Source organism: Oncorhynchus mykiss, chromosome 10 (assembly GCF_013265735.2).
Source record: "Oncorhynchus mykiss isolate Arlee chromosome 10, USDA_OmykA_1.1, whole genome shotgun sequence".
Taxonomy (NCBI): domain Eukaryota; kingdom Metazoa; phylum Chordata; class Actinopteri; order Salmoniformes; family Salmonidae; genus Oncorhynchus; species Oncorhynchus mykiss.
In genome coordinates, this window is record NC_048574.1 from 24,247,676 (window position 1) to 24,268,517 (window position 20,842).

The 20,842-nt window shown below is 42.0% G+C and overlaps 1 protein-coding gene across 6 annotated transcripts in view; it reads right to left on the reverse strand.

Moving 5' to 3' along the window:
• The window catches only part of LOC110534869 (cell adhesion molecule 1), a 502,917-nt gene that overhangs the window by 81,525 nt on the left and 400,550 nt on the right, over positions 1-20,842 (reverse strand). For all 6 annotated transcript variants that reach the window (XM_036989934.1, XM_036989933.1, XM_036989932.1 and 3 more), the window contains one exon: positions 11,089-11,247. In XM_036989934.1, the coding sequence (XP_036845829.1) occupies positions 11,089-11,247 (159 nt within the window). The remainder of the gene's footprint in view (positions 1-11,088; positions 11,248-20,842) is intronic.

Below are 20,842 nucleotides of genomic sequence, written 5' to 3' on the forward strand. Positions count from 1 at the left end.
GTCCTTTAGGATCCCTTGGAGAAATATGCATCTTGCCTTCGTATTTAGGCCGAATAGCTTTTCCATATCGAATATTCTCCCTGTGATGGAGCTTGCAGTGCTGCCACATACAGTGGTTCGTCCTTTAAAAGTTGCAGCATACTGCAGCACAGCTTGCGTGGTGCCACAGAATTCTTTGGCACGTTATTTAATGCCAACCACTGGTACCATTAATGCTAGTTGGTGCTAGTTTGACCACCAGAGGGCATCTTTGGGAAGCATTTGATAGCTTTCAATAGTGGCTGTACTAGAGAATTGAAAACATTGTTTTGTGAAAACATAGTATATGGGATTGATTTTAAGAAATGTTGCTTAATTTATTTGATTAATATTATGGTGTTTCTATTCCAAGAAAAAAGAAAAACCCTTTGGGTTTCCATTAGGATGGAACGGAAAATATGTAGCTGTACAACGTGACGGTCGAGATTAAGCTACAGTCTTGGGATATTAAGCTAAATAATCCCCGTGCCGTACAGGCACGAGGGAGACCGGGGATCAATTCCCCGACGGGGAGGAAGGAGTAGGCTGTTCTTGTAAATAAGAATTTGTTCTTAACTGATTCCGTATGTGATATTTCATAGTTGTGATGTATTCACTATTATTCTACAATGTAGAAAATAGTAAAAATAAAGAAAAACCCTGGAATGAGTAGGTGTGTCCAAACTTTTGAAGCTATAAAAACATTTTGGCTAGAGAAATAGACAATACTACAATGGAACAAATACATTGAGGTTTTACCCATGGTCAAGGTTTTACCCATGGTCGTGGAGCAAGGTGGAAGTGCAACTAAAATGTAGTTTAAATAACTATCTGCAATTTGAATGTATTTTTTCAAGTTATTTTATTAACTGTTTCTCAAACTAGACACACTAAAGTACTTGTCCTCTTTCTCAGTTGTGCACCGGGGCCTCCCACTCCTTTTAATTCTGGAGAGAGACAGTTTGCGCTGTTCTGTGAAGGGAGTAGTACACAGCATTGTACGAGATCTTCAGATTCTTGGAAATTTCTCGCATGGAATAGCCTTAATTTCTCAGAACAAGAATAGACTGATGAGTTTCAGAAGAAAGTCTTTGTTTCTGGCCATTTTGAGCATATAATCGAAATCACAAATGCTGATGCTCCAGATACTCAACTTGTCTAAAGACTGTCAGTTTTATTGCTTCTTTAATCAGCACAACGATTTTTAGCCGCGCTAACATAATTGCAAAAGGGTTTTCTAATGATCAATTAGCCTTTTAAAATAATGGATTAGCTAACACAGGAGTGATGGCTGCTGATAATGGGCCTCTGTACGCCAATGTACAGTTGAAGTCGCATTGGCCAAATACATTTAAACTCAGTTTTTCACATTTCTTGACATTTAATCCTAGTAAAAATTCCCTGTCTTAGGTCAGTTAGGATTACCAATTTATTTATATAGGATTGAGGTCAGGGCTTTGTGATGGCCACTCCAATTCCTTTACTTTGTTGTCCTTAAGCCATTTTGCTACAACTTTGGAAATATACTTGGGGTCATTGTTAATTTGGAAGACCCATTTGCGATCAAGCTTTAACTTCCTGACTGATGTCTTGAGATGTCGCTACAATATTTTGACATACATTTCCTCCCTCATGATGCCACCTATTTTGTGAAGTGCACCAGTCCCTCCTGCAGCAAAGCACCCCCACAACATGATGCTGCCATCCCGTGCTTCACCGTTGGGATGGTGTTCTTCGGCTTGCAAGCATCCCCCTTTTTCTTCCAAAAATAAAGATGGTCATTATGGCCAAACAGTTCTATTTTTGTTTCATCAGAACAGAGGGCATTTCTCCAAAAAGCAGGATCTTTGTCCCCATGTGCAGTTGCAAACCAGAGTCTGGCTTTTTTATGGCGGTTTTGGAGCAGTGGCTTCTTCCTTGCTGAGCGGCTTTTCAGGTTATGTCGATATAGGACTCGTTTTACTGTGGATATAGATAATTCTGTACCGGTTTCCTCCAGCATCATCACAAGGTCCTTTGCTGTTGTTCTAGAATTGATTTGCACTTTTCATACCAAAGAAATTGCTCATCTCTAGGAGACAGAACGCGTCTCCTTCCTGAGCGATATGATGGCTGTGTGGTCCCATGGTGTTTATACTTGCGTACTATTGTTTGTACAGATGAACGTGGTACCTTCAGGCATTTGGTAATTGCTCCCAAGGATGAACCAGACTTGTGGAGGTCTACAATTTTTTTTCTTAGGTCTTGGCTGGTTTCTTTTGATTTGACCATGATGTCAAGCAAAGAGGCACTGAGTTTGAAGGTAGGCCTTGAAATACATCCACAGGTACACCTCCAATTGACTAAAATGATGTCAATTAGCCTATCAGAAGATTCTAAAGCCATGACATAATTTTCTGGAATTTTCCAAGCTGTTTTAAGACACAGTCATCTTAGCGTATGTAAACTTCTGACCCACTGGAATTGTGATACAGTGAGTTATAAGTGAAATAATCTGTCTGTAAACAATTGTTGGAAAAATTACTTGTGTCATGCACAAACTACATGTCCTAACCGACTTCCCAAAACTATAGTTTGTTAACAAGACATTTGTTGAGTGGTTGAAAAACAAGTTTTAATGACTCAAACCTAAGTGTATGTAAACTTACGACTTCAAGTGTAGATATTCCATAAAAAAATTTGCCATTTACAACACTAAGAATGTCTACACTGTATTTCTGATCAATTTGATGTTATTTTAAAGGACAAAAAAACATGCTTTTCTTTCAAAAACAAGGACATTTCTAAGTGACCCAAAGCTTTTGAACGGTAGTGTGTGTCTTTAGCAGGGATATAAAAAAAGGCACTGAATCCGCTAGCCTGATCTCCTCTGGCAGACCACTGCAAAGTCTAGGAGCCCCTAATGGTAAATGCCCTGTCCCCTTTCATTCTCAACCTAAACTTTGAAGATCACTAAATATGTCAACAGCGTAGCTCACCCCAGCCGCTCTGCTGTACGACCTTTCCGGTCAACACACAGCAATCTGTAGGCCGTCCATCCGTCCAAATTACAGACCTGGCAGATGCTGTGTTGCTCTGTCTGAGTGATGGACAGGGCTGGGTGTGGCGCCACGTTGGTTGGGCGGGCATGTACCGTTTTTACGAGTGAGAACTTTGTTTCAGGGTTGGGCTGTGTTAGTTTCTCAACTGCACTATTCCAAAGGTTATTGTAACCACTTTGCCCAGAACTTGTGGTTGGTGGATTCAAATTAAACCGTTACATGGAGTGCAGAGGGTCAGTACTGACAAAAGACACTACAGTACATCCCTTATATTCCTCCCACTGCAGTGTAGTATCTCCTGTCATTGTCATCTTGATAATGCTATCATGAAACTAGAGGTTTAGTGTTTTGAATGCTACAGTACCATCGTCTGTCTCAGAGTCGTACTGTCTTAGACTCCTTAGACACAAACACTAAACATTCCGGTGACTTCCTGATATTGCCACTTGGGGAAATTAAGAGCAGCTGTATCGTACGAGGGAGACGGCCATTATCATTATGCTAACAGAATTATTTGCTTAGCTTTATTATTGGTGTCCTCCAGCAGCTCTTAAGCCTCGGCCCTCCATCTGCCCAAGGGGGGAAGAAGCAATAGCGCAGTAGGGAAAATCTCTTTGCCTTGCCCAGCCAGCCATCTATATTATTACTGAGCTTATTTAATATCCCTGGACATGTTTTTTCTTTTTTTTTCCTATGGCAGAATGAAGTCTATTAGGACAGTCTGTGCACTCAATGATTTTAACATCGATTGCTTTTGCCTGCCCCGGCAGCATGGCGAGGCATGGAGAAGCGATGTGTCTGATGAGAGCATGTGAGGCAGACCATGGAATGAGAACGGTTATAATTTGGTCTGTTGGCTGGCTCACCTTGGAGAAGAATTTCAAGATTGATAGTCACATTATTTTTTAGTATTTGCTAAAATGTCAAATCCAATTGACCCTTCGCTAAGCCCCATAAGCTAACGTATGGAATTGTTTTAAGAAGGTCATACCAAGGATCATTTAGCTATTTGATTTAGAATTTTAGGACCCCGTAACGTATAAAAAAATATTCAAAAATGTATTGATGAAACCTTGAATTTGGTTAAACAGATACATGTACAGTGCCTTGTGAAAGTATACGGCCCCCTTGAACTTTGCGACCTTTTGCCTCATTTCAGGCTTCAAACATAAAGATATAAAACTGTATTTTTTTGTGACGAATCAACAACAAGTGAGACACAATCATGAAGTGGAACGACATTTATTGGATATTTCAAACTTTTTTAACAAATCAAAAACTGAAAAATTGGGCGTGCAAAATTATTCAGCCCCTTCACTCTCAGTGCAGCAAACTCTCTCCAGAAGTTCAGTGAGGATCTCTGAATGATCCAATGTTGACCTAAATGACTAATGATGATAAATACAATCCACCTGTGTGTAATCAAGTCTCCGTATAAATGCACCTACACTGTGATAGTCTCAAAGGTCCGTTAAAAGAGCAGAGAGCATCATGAAGAACAAGGAACACACCAGGCAGGTCCGAGATACTGTTGTGAAGAAGTGTAAAGCCGAATTTGGATACAAAAATATTTCCCAAGCTTTAAACATCCCAAGGAGCACTGTGCAAGCGATAATATTGAAATGGAAGGAGTATCAGACCACTGCAAATCTACCAAGACCTGGCCGTCCCTCTAAACTTTCAGCTCATACAAGGAGAAGACTGATCAGAGATGCAGCCAAGAGGCCCATGATCACTCTGGATGAACTGCAGAGATCTACAGCTGAGGTGGGAGACTCTGTCCATAGGACAACAATCAGTCGTATATTGCACAAATCTGGCCTTTATGGAAGAGTGGCAAGAAGAAAGCCATTTCTTAAAGATATCCATAAAAAGTGTTGTTTAAAGTTTGCCACAAGCCACTTGGGAGACACACCAAACATGTGGAAGAAGGTGCTCTGGTCAGATGAAACCAAAATTGAACTTTTTGGCAACAATGCAAAACGTTATGTTTGGCGTAAAAGCAACACAGCTGAACACACCATCCCCACTGTCAAACATGGTGGTGGCAGCATCATGGTTTGGGCCTGCTTTTCTTCAGCAGGGACAGGGAAGATGGTTAAAATTGATGGGAAGATGGATGGAGCCAAATACAGGACCATTCTGGAAGAAAACCTGATGGAGTCTGCAAAAGACCTGAGACTGGGACGGAGATTTGTCTTCCAACAAGACAATGATCCAAAACATAAAGCAAAATCTACAATGGAATGGTTCAAAAATAAACATATCCAGGTGTTAGAATGGCCAAGTCAAAGTCCAGACCTGAATCCAATCGAGAATCTGTGGAAAGAACTGAAAACTGCTGTTCACAAATGCTCTCCATCCAACCTCACTGAGCTCGAGCTGTTTTGCAAGCAGGAATGTGAAAAAATGTCAGTCTCTCGATGTGCAAAACTGATAGAGACATACCCCAAGCGACTTACAGCTGTAATCGCAGCAAAAGGTGGCGCTACAAAGTATTAACTTAAGGGGGCTGAATAATTTTGCACGCCCAATTTTTCCGTTTTTGATTTGTTAAAAAAGTTTGAAATATCCAATAAATGTCGTTCCACTTCATGATTGTGTCCCACTTGTTGTTGATTCTTCACAAAAAAATACAGTTTTATATCTTTATGTTTGAAGCCTGAAATGTGGCAAAAGGTCGCAAAGTTCAAGGGGGCCGAATTCTTTCGCAAGGCACTGTAGTTCACCCACAAAAAAATGTAAAGGAAGTTTCGGTCCTATATCTGAGAGAAACAGTGCATTTGGAAAGTATTCAGACCCCTTGACTTTTTCCATTAGAGGATGCGGCCAGTTGAGCCAATGCAACAAAAAAAAGATATCTCTATCTTAAACTAGAGTTGCTAATTAGATTTCCTCGGGGCCAACATACATTGACTAAGGGGGTTGATATAACTTGTTTATTTTTTTAAATGTTTGTTAGCTAGCTAAGTTAGCTATGAATACAACTCTCATCTGCTGTCGACATCAGGATACGATTTGAAACCTAGTTAGCTCCAAAAGTGGTTATTAACTTAAGCTGCATGCTGACAGTGCATTTAGAGCCATCCAGTATAACTAGCCTCACTACAACCTTCATTTTACCAGGTTCCCGTGAAGTAATTCATTGTAATGACAGTCCACCACATACCCCAAGACTATCCTGAGTTAATTTGAATGTGTATTAAAAACACGGTTTGAAACACGGAATTTCACCAGTGGTTAGAAGGAGGAATTGAGCTTCCTGGGAAAATGTTGTCTGAGGTTGCAACCAATGATACACTGCTCAAAAAAATAAAGGGAACACTTAAACAACACAATGTAACTCAGTCAATCACACTTCTGTGAAATCAAACTGTCCACTTAGGAAGCAACACTGATTGACACGTTGTTGTGCAAATGGGATAGACAACAGGTGGAAATTATAGGCAATTAGCAAGACACAGGAGTGGTTCTGCAGGTGGTGACCACAGACCACTTCTCAGTTCCTATGCTTCCTGGCTGATGTTTTGGTCACTTTTGAATGCTGGCGGTGCTTTCACTCTAGTGGTAGCATGAGGCAGAGTCTACAACCCACAAAATTGGCTCAGGTAGTGCAGCTCATCCAGGATGGCACATCAATGTGAGCTGTGGCAAGAAGGTTTGCTGTGTCTGTCAGCGTAGTGTCCAGAGCATGGAGACGCTACCAGGAGACAGGCCAGTACATCAGGAGACGTGGAGGAGGCCGTAGGAGGGCAACAACCCAGCAGCAGGACCGCTACCTCCGCCTTTGTGCAAGGAGGAGCAGGAGGAGCACTGCCAGAGACCTGCAAAATGACCTCCAGCAGGCCACAAATGTGCATGTGTCTGCTCAAACGGTCAGGAACAGACTCCATGAGGGTGGTATGAGGGCCCGACGTCCACAGGTGGGGGTTGTGCTTACAGCCCAACACCGTGCAGGACATTTGGCATTTGCCAGAGAACACCAAGATTGGCAAATTCGCCACTGGCACCCTGTGCTCTTCACAGATGAAAGCAGGTTCACACTGAGCACATGTGACAGACGTGACAGAGTCTGGAGACGCTGTGGAGAACGTTCTGCTGCCTGCAACATTCTCCAGCATGACCGGTTTGGCGGTGGGTCAGTCATGGTGTAGGGTGGCATTTCTTTGGCGGGCCGCACAGCCCTCCATGTGCTCGCCAGAGGTAGCCTGACTGCCATTAGGTACCGAGATGAGGTCCTCAGACCCCTTGTGAGACCATATGCTGGTGCGGTTGGCCCTGGGTTCCTCCTAATGCAAGACAATGCTAGACCTCATGTGGCTGGAGTGTGTCAGCAGTTCCTGCAAGAGGAAGGCATTGATGCTATGGACTGGCCCGCCCGTTTTCCAGACCTGAATCCAATTGAGTACTTCTGGGACATCATGTCTTGCTCCATCCACCAACGCCACGTTGCACCACAGACTGTCCAGGAGTTGGCGTCCAGGTCTGGGAGGAGATCCCTCAGGAGACCATCCGCCACCTCATCAGGAGCATGCCCAAGCATTGTAGGGAGGTCATACAGGCACGTGTAGGCCACACACACTACTGAGCCTCATTTTGACTTGTTTTAAGGACATAACATCAATGTTGGATCAGCCTGTAGTGTGGTTTTCCACTTTAATTTTGAGTGTGACTACAAATCCAGACCGCCATGGGTTGATACATTTGATTTCCATTGATCATTTTTGTGTGATTTTGTTGTCAGCACATTCAACTATGTAAAGAAAAAAGTATTTAATAAGAATAATTCATTCATTCAGATCTAGGATGTGATATTTTAGTGTTCCCTTTATTTTTTTGAACAGTGTATATACAGTGGGGCAAAAAAGTATTTAGTCAGCCACCAATTGTGCAAGTTCTCCAACTTAAAAAGATGAGAGAGGCTGTAATTCATCATAGGTACACTTCAACTATGACAGACAAAATGAGAGAAAAAAAATCCAGAAAATCACATTGTAGGATTTTTAATGAATTTATTTGCAAAATATGGTGGACAATAAGTATTTGGTCAATAAAAAAATGTTTATCTCAATACTTTGTTATATACCCTTTGTTGGCAATGACAGAGGTCAAACGTTTTCTGTAAGTCTTCATAAGGTTTTCACACACTGTTGCTGGTATTTTGGCCCATTCCTCCATGCAGATCTCCTCTAGAGCAGTGATGTTTTGGGGCTGTTGCTGGGCAACACAGACTTTCAACTCCCTCCAAAGATTTTCTATGGGGTTGAGATCTGGAGACTGGCTAGGCCACTCCAGGACCTTGAAATGCTTCTTACGAAGCCACTCCTTCGTTGCCCGGGCGGTGTGTTTGGGATCATTGTCATGCTGAAAGACCCAGGCACGTTTCATCTTCAATGCCCTTGCTGATGGAAGGAGGTTTTCACTCAAAATCTCACGATACATGGCCCCATTCATTCTTTCCTTTACACGGATCAGTCGTCCTGGTCCCTTTGCAGAAAAACAGCCCCAAAGCATGATGTTTCCACCCCCATGCTTCACAGTAGGTATGGTGTTCTTTGGATGCAACTCAGCATTCTTTGTCCTCCAAACACGACGAGTTGAGTTTTTACCAAAAAGTTATATTTTGGTTTCATCGGACCATATGACATTCTTCCAATCTTCTTCTGGATCATCCAAATGCTCTCTAGCAAACTTCAGACGGGCCTGGACATGTACTGGCTTAAGCAGGGGGACACGTCTGGCACTGCAGGATTTGAGTCCCTGGCGGCGTAGTGTGTTACTGATGGTAGGCTTTGTTACTTTGGTCCCAGCTCTCTGCAGGTCATTCACTAGGTCCCCCCGTGTGGTTCTGGGATTTTTGCTCACCGTTCTTGTGATCATTTTGACCCCACGGGGTGAGATCTTGCGTGGAGCCCCAGATCGAGGGAGATTATCAGTGGTCTTGTATGTCTTCCATTTCCTAATAATTGCTCCCACAGTTGATTTCTTCAAACCAAGCTGCTTACCTATTGCAGATTCAGTCTTCCCAGCCTGGTGCAGGTCTACAATTTTGTTTCTGGTGTCCTTTGACAGTTCTTTGGTCTTGGCCATAGTGGAGTTTGGAGTGTGACTGTTTGAGGTTGTGGACAGGTGTCTTTTATACTGATAACAAGTTCAAACAGGTGCCATTAATACAGGTAACGAGTGGAGGACAGAGGAGCCTCTTAAAGAAGAAGTTACAGGTCTGTTAGAGCCAGAATTCCTGCTTGTTTGTAGGTGACCAAATACTTATTTTCCACCATAATTTGCAAATAATTCATTAAATATCCTACAATGTGATTTCTGCATTTTTTTTCTCATTTTGTCTGTCATAGTTGAAGTGTACCTATGATGAAAATTACAGGCCACTCTCATCTTTTTAAGTGGGAGAACTTGCACAATTGGTGGCTGACTAAATACTTTTTTGCCCCACTGTATATAAACCCTGGATGACTGACAGGGGGTGCTGTATTGAAGCCAACGCACAGCCATCTTGCTGATACTCCTCCATTATAAAAATGATTTTGGAAGCTATAGAAATGCATTTATTAATGTCTGCATTAGTTTATGACACATTTATTCTATTACAGATGCCTTAATGCATACATTTAAATTATATGATGTGAGCCAAACATAAAAATGACAAAAATATATTAAAACATTAAAAGTACTAAGCATACTGTTCCCACTACAAAAAGAAAACATACTTAAATACATGCAATTTTGTCCTTGAAACATTTAATTGAAATACTGCAGAATTCCATTAATTCCTATGGAGGACTGCTCCAACTGGATGGAGGACTGTGCCAATATGGCCGACCGGTGGCTTTAAAGCCTCTCAATGTCCAATTCATAGCATCTGCAATCCAGGGTGTATATGGGGTGGCAGGTAGCCTAGTGGTTAAAGCATTGGACTAGTAACTGAAAGGTTGCAAGCTCGAATCCCTGAGCTGAGGTAAAAATCTGCCATTCTGTCCCTGAACAAGGCAGTCATTGAAAATAAGAATTTGTTCTTAACTGACTTGCCTCGATAAATAAAGGTAAAAATAAATATATATACATAATAGGTTGCTACCAAGGATGCGGGCTTAGCGAAGGGTCAATTGCTGCCATATTGGGGGTCCATGTGAAATTGTGGACATGTCTAATCGTATCCGCTCTGCCTCTTCCATATGTATTCAGCGCAATGTGAAAAAAGCAATTGGATAGGCAGCCTAACCAGGCTCTGCTCAACCAATTGGAGGGGAAGCCCAACCAACCTCGAGCCCTATCTGCTACTGTCATGGGAGAGTGACTAAATGTCATGTCTAGGCAGATTTGGAAAGGTCAGATGGAGCATCCTTTTTTAATTCCTGGACGGAAGCTTTTTACAGAACGGACAAAGCTCCAAGAGTGACTACAAGCACGGCTTAGGTTAACCATGCTACAGCAACACACTACCAATGAGCCATATGTCAAGGTTTGAAAGGAAAGGCAACATTTTGGAGAAAATATCCTTACCCTTTTGCATAGATAATGGGATCTGAAGCCTAGGTCTTCAGCCAAAAGGCCAAGTCAAGCACCCATTGTATCATAATACCACTACTGCATATTAAACATAGGGCAAATATAAAAATGGTGTATTTTAGCTCCTAATGCAGAGGCAGCTCAAATGCAGGCTGAAGGCCTTGGTCTGTTGTCTGAGTATGGACAAAGGCCTCTGGGATCTTTGTTCAAGGAAAAAGGGGCAAACTTGTGTGTAAAAAATGATGGATAGACTTAAAGTTAAGTCAACATTTGAAGAACAAAATCTAAACAATGTCCCTCACTCAGTAGAATAAGTGTATCTCACATGTCCAGCCCCTTGCCCTGCATAAGTCATTTGTATATAGTTTGCGAGGCACATTACTGTGAAAATAGACAAGATGGCATTTAATCTTATTTTCTAGGTTTGAGTCCCTCAGGAAAGACATTATTAGTGGACAAAGACACTTGGGAGTATCATTTCTCTCAAGTGTTTGCCCATACTCACAATGCACCACCAGGTACGTCAGGGCTTGGAAGTCTTTGACGGCTGGGTGGTCCACGATGCACACCACGGGCACGCCGTCGTCCTCCTTAGTGACAATGAACCTCAGCTGGCTGGTCACAGTAAACATGTGGTCATATGTCTCCTCCACCTTGGATATGCCTGGGAGGGATGACAAAAACAGCCACGTTTAAAACCCTCAAGGTTCTGGGGGGGTTCTACTAAGCCAGGAATCATCAACTAGATTCAGCCGCGGGACGATTTTTTGTTGAGGGTATGGTCGGGGGGGGAAATAATAAAACATGATAATTTCGCCTCCCGAGTGGCATCGCAGTGCTAGAGGTGTCACTACACACCCGGGTTCGATTCCAGGTTCATATCTCTAGCTTAAACTGATGGATTTTGATGCCGATTGTTGTATTATGTTAATTCGATTTCCTCGGGTCCACATACATCGACTCTTGGGGTTAAATAGAACTTGTTTATTTTCATGAAATGTAGCTAACGTTCACCTACTCTGCGTCTCACAAAGTCACGGAGGTTGGGACCAAAAATCTCAATTTGGATTCATCAATCCAAATGACAGATTTCCACCGGTCTAATGTCCATTGCTCGTGTTTCTTGGCCCAAGTAAGTCTCTTCTTATTATTGGTGTCCTTTAGTAGTGGTTTCTTTGCAGCAATTCAACCATGAAGGCCTGATTCACAGTCTCCTCTGAACAGTTGACGTTGAGATGTGTCTGTTACTTGAACTCTCTGAAGCATTTATTTGAGCTGCAAATTCTAAGGCTGGTAATTCTAATGAACTTATCCTCTGCAGCAGAGGTAACTCTGGGTCTTCCTTTCCTGTGGTGGTCCTCATGAGAGCCTTTTTTGCATTTTTGCGACTGCACGCTTTTGTGTTTTTTTTGCGACTGCACTTTAAGAAACTTTCAAGTCTTAAAGTAATAATAGACTGTTGTTTCTCTTTGCTTATTTGTGCTGTTCTTGCCATAATATGGACAAGGTATTTTACCAAATAGGGCTATACCACCCCTACCTTGTCACAACACAACCGATTGGCTCAAACTCATTAAGGAAAGAAATTCCACAAATGAACTTTTAACAAGGCACACCTGTTAATTTAAATGCATTCCAGGTGACTACCTCATGAATCTGGTTGAGAGAATGCCAAGCATGTGCAAAGCTGTCATCAATGCAAAGGGTGGCTACTTTGAAGAATCTCAAATATAAAATATATTTTGATCTGTTTAACACTTTTTTCATTACTACATGATTCCATATGTGTTATTTCATAGTTTTGATCTCTTTACTATTATTCTACAATGTAGAAAAACTCTGAAATTAGTAGGTGTGTCCAAACTTTTGACTGGTACTGGGAAACTAGTCAGGATCGAGGCAAAGATGAACGGAGCAAAGTACAGTGAAATCCTTGATGAAAACCTGCTCCAGAGCGCTCAGGACCTCAGACTGGGTCGAAGTTTCATCTTCCAAAAGGACAATGACCCTAAACACACCGCCAAGACAACACATTAGTGGCTTCGGGACAAGTCTCTGAATGTCCTTGAGTGGCCCAGCCAGAGCCCTGACTTGAACCCGATCGAACATCTCTGGAGACCTGAAAATAGCTATGCAACGACACTCCCCATCCAACCTGACAGCTTGAGAGGCTCTGAAGAGAAGAATGGGAGAAACTCCACAAATACAGGTGTGCCAAGCTTGTAGCGTCATACCCAAGAAGACTTGATGCTGTAATCGCTGCCAAAGGTGCTTCAACACTGAGTAAAGGGCCTGAATACTTATATCAAATTTACATATTTCAGTTTTTTAAATTTGTAATAAATTAGCAACATTCAAAAAAAACGTTTTGCTTTTATCATTATGGGGTATTGTGTCTAGATTGATGAGGGGGAAAAAACAATTTAATATATTTTACAATAAGGCTATAACGCAACAAAATGTGAAAAAAGTAAAGGGTTTTGAATACTTTCCGAATGCACTGTACTACCCGGCTACCTTCAGACTAGTCTTGTAAGGCTTGTGGGCATCCTAAATGTATGTGTTTGTGAGAGACTAACCTTCCATAGAGGGGTCATATTAATGTGTAGACCAAACTGTTCGGACACTACAGACAGAAGTTGGCAGATCGGCTGTTCTGACTTCAGACGAGACATGTGACGCTTGTGGGGGTCGTGTTCATGAGAGTCTCATCTTTCCATATAGGGGTCATAATAGTTTGTGGGCCAAACAGTTTGGACACTACATACGTTTTCGGGATGTCCTATGGTCTGACAAACACCGCTCTAGCTCTGCCACCTTTCAGCGCAGATGCGGAAGGGCGACATTGGTGGATGCAGTGAACTGAGACACAGCCCATGCAAAATATTTAAAATTTAAATTGACGGATTTTGATGGGGATTGTTGTATTATGCTAATTAGACGTTGTGTGTGTATCATGTTTTCCAATAGGGAAGAAAAACAGCCATGTTTCAACACAAGACCGTAGGAACCTATTGTAAAGCAGTCTTCATCTTTAGACCGCAAGTCATACATGTAACTGGCCTGTACATAAAATGGTCTTTGGTACTTTTCGTGGAATTCAGTACACCTGAAATATAAATAACTGAAAACCAATAAGCTCCTATAAAAAGCTGGTGTTGTGTAACTATGTGTTCCCACATTGAGTTGGGAGTGGAATACGTTTATTTTGTAACGAAATTGTGACAAAGGGCTACTGTTGTGCTCAAGGCTACGGGGGAAGAGTAGTAATAACTCAGCATAAGGGAGAGAGGCGGCCATTGTGCGTCTCTGAATGGAGTGGCTCTGTGAGTGACCTTGTACAGTACAAGTAGGGGAGAGAGAACGGAACATCCTAGAAATTGGTCAATATAAGGTGAATCAGCTGGAAATTTCTTGCTGTCAAGGGCTGTTGTACTCGTGAGTCACTCAATGGCTGCTGGGGTAGTTGTTGAAGGGACAGTTTATTTGTGTTTTATAAAGGGATTTTGATCCAAAGTAACCCCTGCCAACAGTACACAGCAAGGTGTGAAGTAAGCCTATACACGTACTTTGTTCTGATAACTGGGGTGTTACTACACAACACAGACAACACTCTCCACATGCTGAATAGGCCAACTTCCTTTCTCCATTGTCCCATTTTGTAATAATATTTGTTATCAAGAGTGTCATGTCAATAAAGCAAATAGAATTTCATTGGATTGAGACGGGGAGGTTGATCAGGGAGAAAGAGCGGGAGAGGGAGAGAGAAAGAACAAGGGGAGGGGAGGAGAGAGGTAGAGGGGAAGAGAAAGGGAGAGGTAGAGACAGACAGGCAGAGGGAGAGGGGGGTGAGGGATAATGCACCTGACAGAGGATTTATTTTCATATACAGTGCCTTCAAAAAGTATTCACACCCCTTGAATTTTTCCACATGTTGTGTTTTACAGTCTAAATTTAAAATGGATTACATTCAGATTTTTGTCACTGGCCTACACACAATACTCCATAATGTAGTGGAATTATGTTTTTTGATAAAAAATTCAAAATAATTAAATGTCTCGAGTCAATAAGTATTCAACCCCTTTGTTATGACAAGCCTACATGAGTTCAGGAGTACAACTTGCTTAACAAGTCACATATTAAGTTGCATGGACTCACTGTGTGTGCAATAACAGTGTTTCACATTATTTCTGAATGACTACCTCATCTCTGCACCCTACACATGCAATTATCTGTACGGTCCCTCAGTCGAGCATTGAATTTCAAACACAGATTCAACCAAAGACCAGAGAGGTTTTCCAATGCCACGCAAAGAAGGGCACCTATTGGTAGATGGGTAACATTTTTAAAAAGCAGATATTGAATATCCCTTTGAGCATGGTGAAGTTATAAATTACTCATTGGATGGAGTACACCCAGTCACTACAAAAATAAAGGTGTCCCTCCTAACTCAGTCGCCGGAGAGGAAGGAAACCACTCAGGGATTTCACCATGAGGCCAATGGTGACTTTAAAACAGTTACAGAGTTTAATGGCTGTGATAGGAGAAAACTGAGGATGGATCAACAACATGGTAGTTACTCCACAATACTAACCTAATTGACAGTGAAAATAAGGAAGCCTGTACAGCAGTCACCAACCAGTCAATCGCAATCAACTGGTTGATCTCCAAGGCATTCCTAGTGATCAACAAACATTTCTGTAAATAGCCTTGCGTTCCTATTATTAATATTTTTTTAAATCCCGCACTGTTGGCGGTAGGTGCATTTGATTCAGCAACCTTAGCACCGGGAAGGCAAAGTGTTCCCATTTTTTTACAATTTCATGTGTCTGAAGGTAGAACTCAACCTACCCGGCAGGCCCAGAGCAAATCAAGTGCACCTTTAGGCTTACCACTGGCCAATCAGATAGCTCAGATGACCATGTCTGCACAGTTTCCTTGAGCCATAGATTGTAAAAAGAAGCTGAGAAGTTGATACTGTGATATTTCAAATTTTTTAAAACCATGACTAGAGAGATTTGATGAATACAGTAAAGAGCTGCTGTTTTTATGAGTAAGTTCATGTTTAAGTTGATATTCAGCACTGTCAACACTAAGCCATAAAATGTGTGTCCTCCCTCCTTACACTTACACTACAACCAGCACTGCAGCTGCATTGAAGGAGTACAGCAAAGTGTTCCAATAAGCTTGCGTTCTTATTATTAGAGTCTTGTTTCTTTTTAATATCTGGGAATATTTCACTTTCTCAGGTCATAGGAGTAACAACATAATTTGGTGCATGAGGCAGAAATAATGCAGTGCGACTTGAGTTTCGCCATCAGCTGGAAGACTGTGTCCCCGTTTCTCAATGGAGGGAGGGAGAGAGGAGGGACGCTGAGTCGGGTTAGAGGCAGCCTCACAGCTGCTCCCTCCCCCCCTCAGACTGACCATCAGATGCAGGCCATCAGCCCAGTAGAAAAAGAAAAGCTAACTGTTATGCTCACTCAGCTGTGCCTCAAGTAATACAACAAATTATATATCACCAATGTGATCATATACCACATTTTAAATATAATTTCAAAATGGTCTGAGAAGAACAACATTGGCAGGGCAATTCAGGCATAGAAATATGCAATGAAATGTGTTGGTCCTATAGCCTGCTGCACAAACCTCATTGCTATGGAACTGTTTTTAATTGGAAAATGTTGCATAGGCTTACCTTTAAGTCCTGCTTAAGAAAAATCTGACTCAGAAAGTGATCTTGACTCAAAAAAGGTTGGTGACCACTGCTGCACAGAATACAAATATTCCAAAACATGCATCCTGTTTGCAACAGAGTAATACTGCAAAAAAATGTGGCAAAGCAATTCACTTTTGTCCTGAATGAATACAAAGTGTTTTGGATTTGCCACAAACACTACAACGATGACCGAGTACCACGCTCCATATTTTCAAACATAGTAGTGGCTGCATCATGTTACAGGCATGCTTGTCAAGGACTGGAGAGTTTTTCAGGATGAAAATGAAATGGAATGGAGGAACGGAATGGAGCTAAGCACAGGCAAAATCCTAGAGGAAAACCTGGTTCAGTCTGCGTTCCACCAGACACTGTGAGATGAATTCACCTTTCATCAGGACAACAACCTAAAACACATGGCCAAATGTACACTGGAGTTGTCACCAAGAAGATAGTGAATGTTCCTGAGCGGTCAAGTTACAGTTATGACTATAATCTGCTTGAAAATCTATTGCAAGACCTGAAAATGGTTGCCTAGCAATGATCAACAACCAATTTGACAGAGCTTGAAGAATCTTTTAAAGAATAATGGGCAAATGTTGCACAATCCAGGTGTGGAAAGCTCTTAGAGACTTACCCAGAAAGACTCACAGCTGTAGTCACTGTCAATTCTAACAGATATTCTCAGTGGGGTTGAATACTTGTCTAATCAAGATACTGTATAATTATGTTTTACATACAGTGGGGCAAAAAAGTATTTAGTCAGCCACCAATTGTGCAAGTTCTCCCACTTAAAAAGACAAGAGAGGCCTGTAATTTTCATCATAGGTACACTTCAACTATGACAGACAAAATGAGAAAAAAAATGCAGAAAATCACATTGTAGGATATTTAATGAATTTATTTGCAAATTATGGTGGAAAATAAGTATTTGGTCAAAAAAAGTTTATCTCAATACTTTGTTATATACCCTTTGTTGGCAATGACAGAGGTCAAACGTTTTCTGTAAGTCTTCACAAGGTTTTCACACACTGTTGCTGGTATTTTGGCCCATTCCTCCATGCAGATCTCCTCTAGAGCAGTGATGTTTTGGGGCTGTTACTGGGCAACACAGACTTTCAACTCTCTCCAAAGATTTTCTATGGGGTTGAGATCTGGAGACTGGCTAGGCCACTCCAGGACCTTGAAATGCTTCTTACGAAGACACTCCTTCGTTGCCCGGGCGGTGTGTTTGGGATCATTGTCATGCTGAAAGACCCAGGCACGTTTCATCTTCAATGCCCTTGCTGATGGAAGGAGGTTTTCACTCAAAATCTCACGATACATGGCCCCATTCATTCTTTCCTTTACACGGATCAGTCGTCCTGGTCCCTTTGCAGAAAAACAGCCCCAAAGCATGATGTTTCCACCCCCATGCTTCACAGTAGGTATGGTGTTCTTTGGATGCAACTCAGCATTCTTTGTCCTCCAAAGACGACGAGTTGAGTTTTTACCAAAAAGTTATATTTTGGTTTCATCTGACCATATGACATTCTCCCAATCTACTTCTGGATCATCCAAATACTCTCTATCAAACTTCAGACGGGCCTGGACATGTACTGGCTTAAGCAGGGGGACACTGCAGGATTTGAGTCCCTGGCGGCGTAGTGTGTTACTGATGGTAGGCTTTGTTACTTTGGTCCCAGCTCTCTGCAGGTCATTCACTAGGTCCCCCGGTGTGGTTCTGGGATTTTTGCTCACCGTTCTTGTGATCATTTTGACCCCACGGGGTGAGATCTTGCGTGGAGCCCCAGATCGAGGGAGATTATCAGTGGTCTTGTATGTCTTCCATTTCCTAATAATTGCTCCCACAGTTGATTTCTTCAAACCAAGCTGCTTACCTATTGCAGATTCAGTCTTCCCAGCCTGGTGCAGGTCTACAATTTTGTTTCTGGTGTCCTTTGACAGCTCTTTGGTCTTGGCCATAGTGGAGTTTGGAGTGTGACTGTTTGAGGTTGTGGTCTTTTATACTGATAACAAGTTCAAACAGGTGCCATTAATACAGGTAACGAGTGGAGGACAGAGGAGACTCTTAAAGAAGAAGTTACAGGTATGCGAGAGCCAGAAATCCTGCTTGTTTGTAGGTGACCAAATACTTATTTTCCACCATAATTTGCAAATAAATTCATTAAAAATCCTACAATGTGGTTTTCTGGATTTTTTTTCTCATTTTGTCTGTCATAGTTGAGGTGTCCCTATGATGAAAATTACAGGCCTCTCTCATCTTTTTAAGTGGGAGAACTTGCACTATTGGTGGCTGTCTAAATACTTTTTTGCCCCACTGTATATATATATATATATATACATAAAAATAACAAAAAAAAAAGGTTCACATTTTTATTCCACTTTGACATGACAGATTATTTTGTGTAGATCGTTGACAAAAAATGACAAATAAATGTTAATCCCACTTTGTAACACATCAAAATGTAGAAAAATGCAAGGGGTGTAAATACTTTCTGAAAGCACTATAGCTTTGTATTATGAGGATGAAATGGCGAACAGCCTTGTGTGCTGTTGTTCCTCAGCTACAGGTATCTGATGGATATTGAGTTGCCGCTTCACATCCCACCCCGTCACCGCAGAGACAGCTGTCTCTGAGGCTGATGGGAAAACGAGTCTTTGTGATGAACAGGGGTGTTACCCCATTTGACAAGCCAAGCGCTGTAGTTTTATTTAAAAGCCAAGCGTTTTAAATAACCAGCTGAGTTAGACCTGAGAAATCAGGTCTAAGGTGAACGTCTGACAAATGATAAAGTGATCAATTTACTACCAGGAGGAAAAGACAGGCAGCAGACACTGGTGTATCTTGACCTAAGGATTTAATTTGATTATCCATACATTTTATTTTATTATTACAGCACAGTAGCTAATTACCAACATGTTGAATATCACTGCGCTGTCAACATTATGCAATAACAAACGTGTTGAGCACTTGCTCAATGGAAGAGAAATATGCAAATACCTTTGAATTGGATGATGCGTACTGAATCTTATTTACTTATGAAGATATCATCTTCCCACGGTGATAGCATCTCCGTTTGATAGCCGCAGTCTCAGATGTGGCGCTCGATATTACTCAAACATTATTTTTGGAGTGCTAGTGAACATATTAATGTTAATGAAAAGCTAATTGCTTTTGTAGTCGAATAGTGAAGCTCGGGGTTCAAAATCAAAGCAGAGAGAGTTGATGCACTGTTAATGGCTGCACTTAGCTATTCCTTCAGATGCAGAGCCATTAACAGTCCCCTCTATTTTACATTTGAAAATAATCGTTAATTGTAATTTCAGCACCATTTAAGAGCACGGGGGTACGTGGGGGGCCTGCGTTTGGGGAGAGTGGACTCGGATGTATCAAAGTGCCATAGACATTCCTTGACTACTTGCCTTCAGCAAGTTCAAATATTATTTTATAAATTTGCCAGTCATTCTGGCAGAGTGTGGCAGGGTAATTGAAATCACCCCGGTAATTTTCTTTAGAAGGCTAATGGCCGTGCTCGGCCGTGTCCGTCACTGCCCCCCCCCCAGTCTCTCTCCCTCTCATCTCGTCTTGTACAGACAGAATAACCTGTGCTGTTGGAACTCCCATTGTTCCTTGACTTTCATTTCACTCGCACACTTAAGTGCTGGAGATATCTGTGAAAGACAGGATATAAAAGAGGGGGAAATATTAACCACAGCACAAAAATAGCAGGATAAGAGAGAGGACAATAAAGAGGCAGAGTGGGGGAAGGGAGAAGGGAGAGAGAGTGCAAGGGTGAGGGGAGAAAGAGAGGGGGGAGAGAGAGACACACAGAGAGGGCAAAAGAAGGGATATAATGATAGTAGGATAACTGGGACTTTGCTTTCGGGGGCCGAAATCTTGGTTTACATTCGCGAGCGAGCAGGGTGGGTGTGTAACCTTTAAATGATATTTAAAACATGCCCGATTATCCCTTAAGGTAATTAGGTTTAATTAGAAATAAATCTGCAAGGCGAGGAGCCGGCCGACGCCGAAAGCAATTTGGAGCAGCCGGCGAGTGGCGTGGACTGCGGTGACGCGCTCTTTCCCTTTTGTGACCTCTCACAATTCGTCATTTCATGATTCCCCAATTCGTCATTCGTATCTCTTTGCCTCCTTCTGAACCGTATTAGAGGTCCAAGGTCCCTCCCCTCAGAGGAGGCAGGGAGAGAGGATGCAAAGAAACCAGGAAATATGGCTTGACAAAGAGCCCCTGTCTCTTTTGTCCTCACGTTTCCTGCTTCTCAACCTCCACATTCTGTCCATTCAGTCAGTCAGTCAAACTCCCACTGAACAATGCGGCGTGCCATATTCATCACGTTGATGTGGCAATTAACGGGGGAAACATGGACTCCACTCCACATCGTTCAAGATGACGCAATACTACTTTCAGTGGTGGTTGGCAATAGAAACCCCTTTTAATTACCAAATGAATAGACCACATTACAATAAAAATAGGCAATGGACAAAATGTTTTACACGGCTAGCAGTTAAGTTCAGATC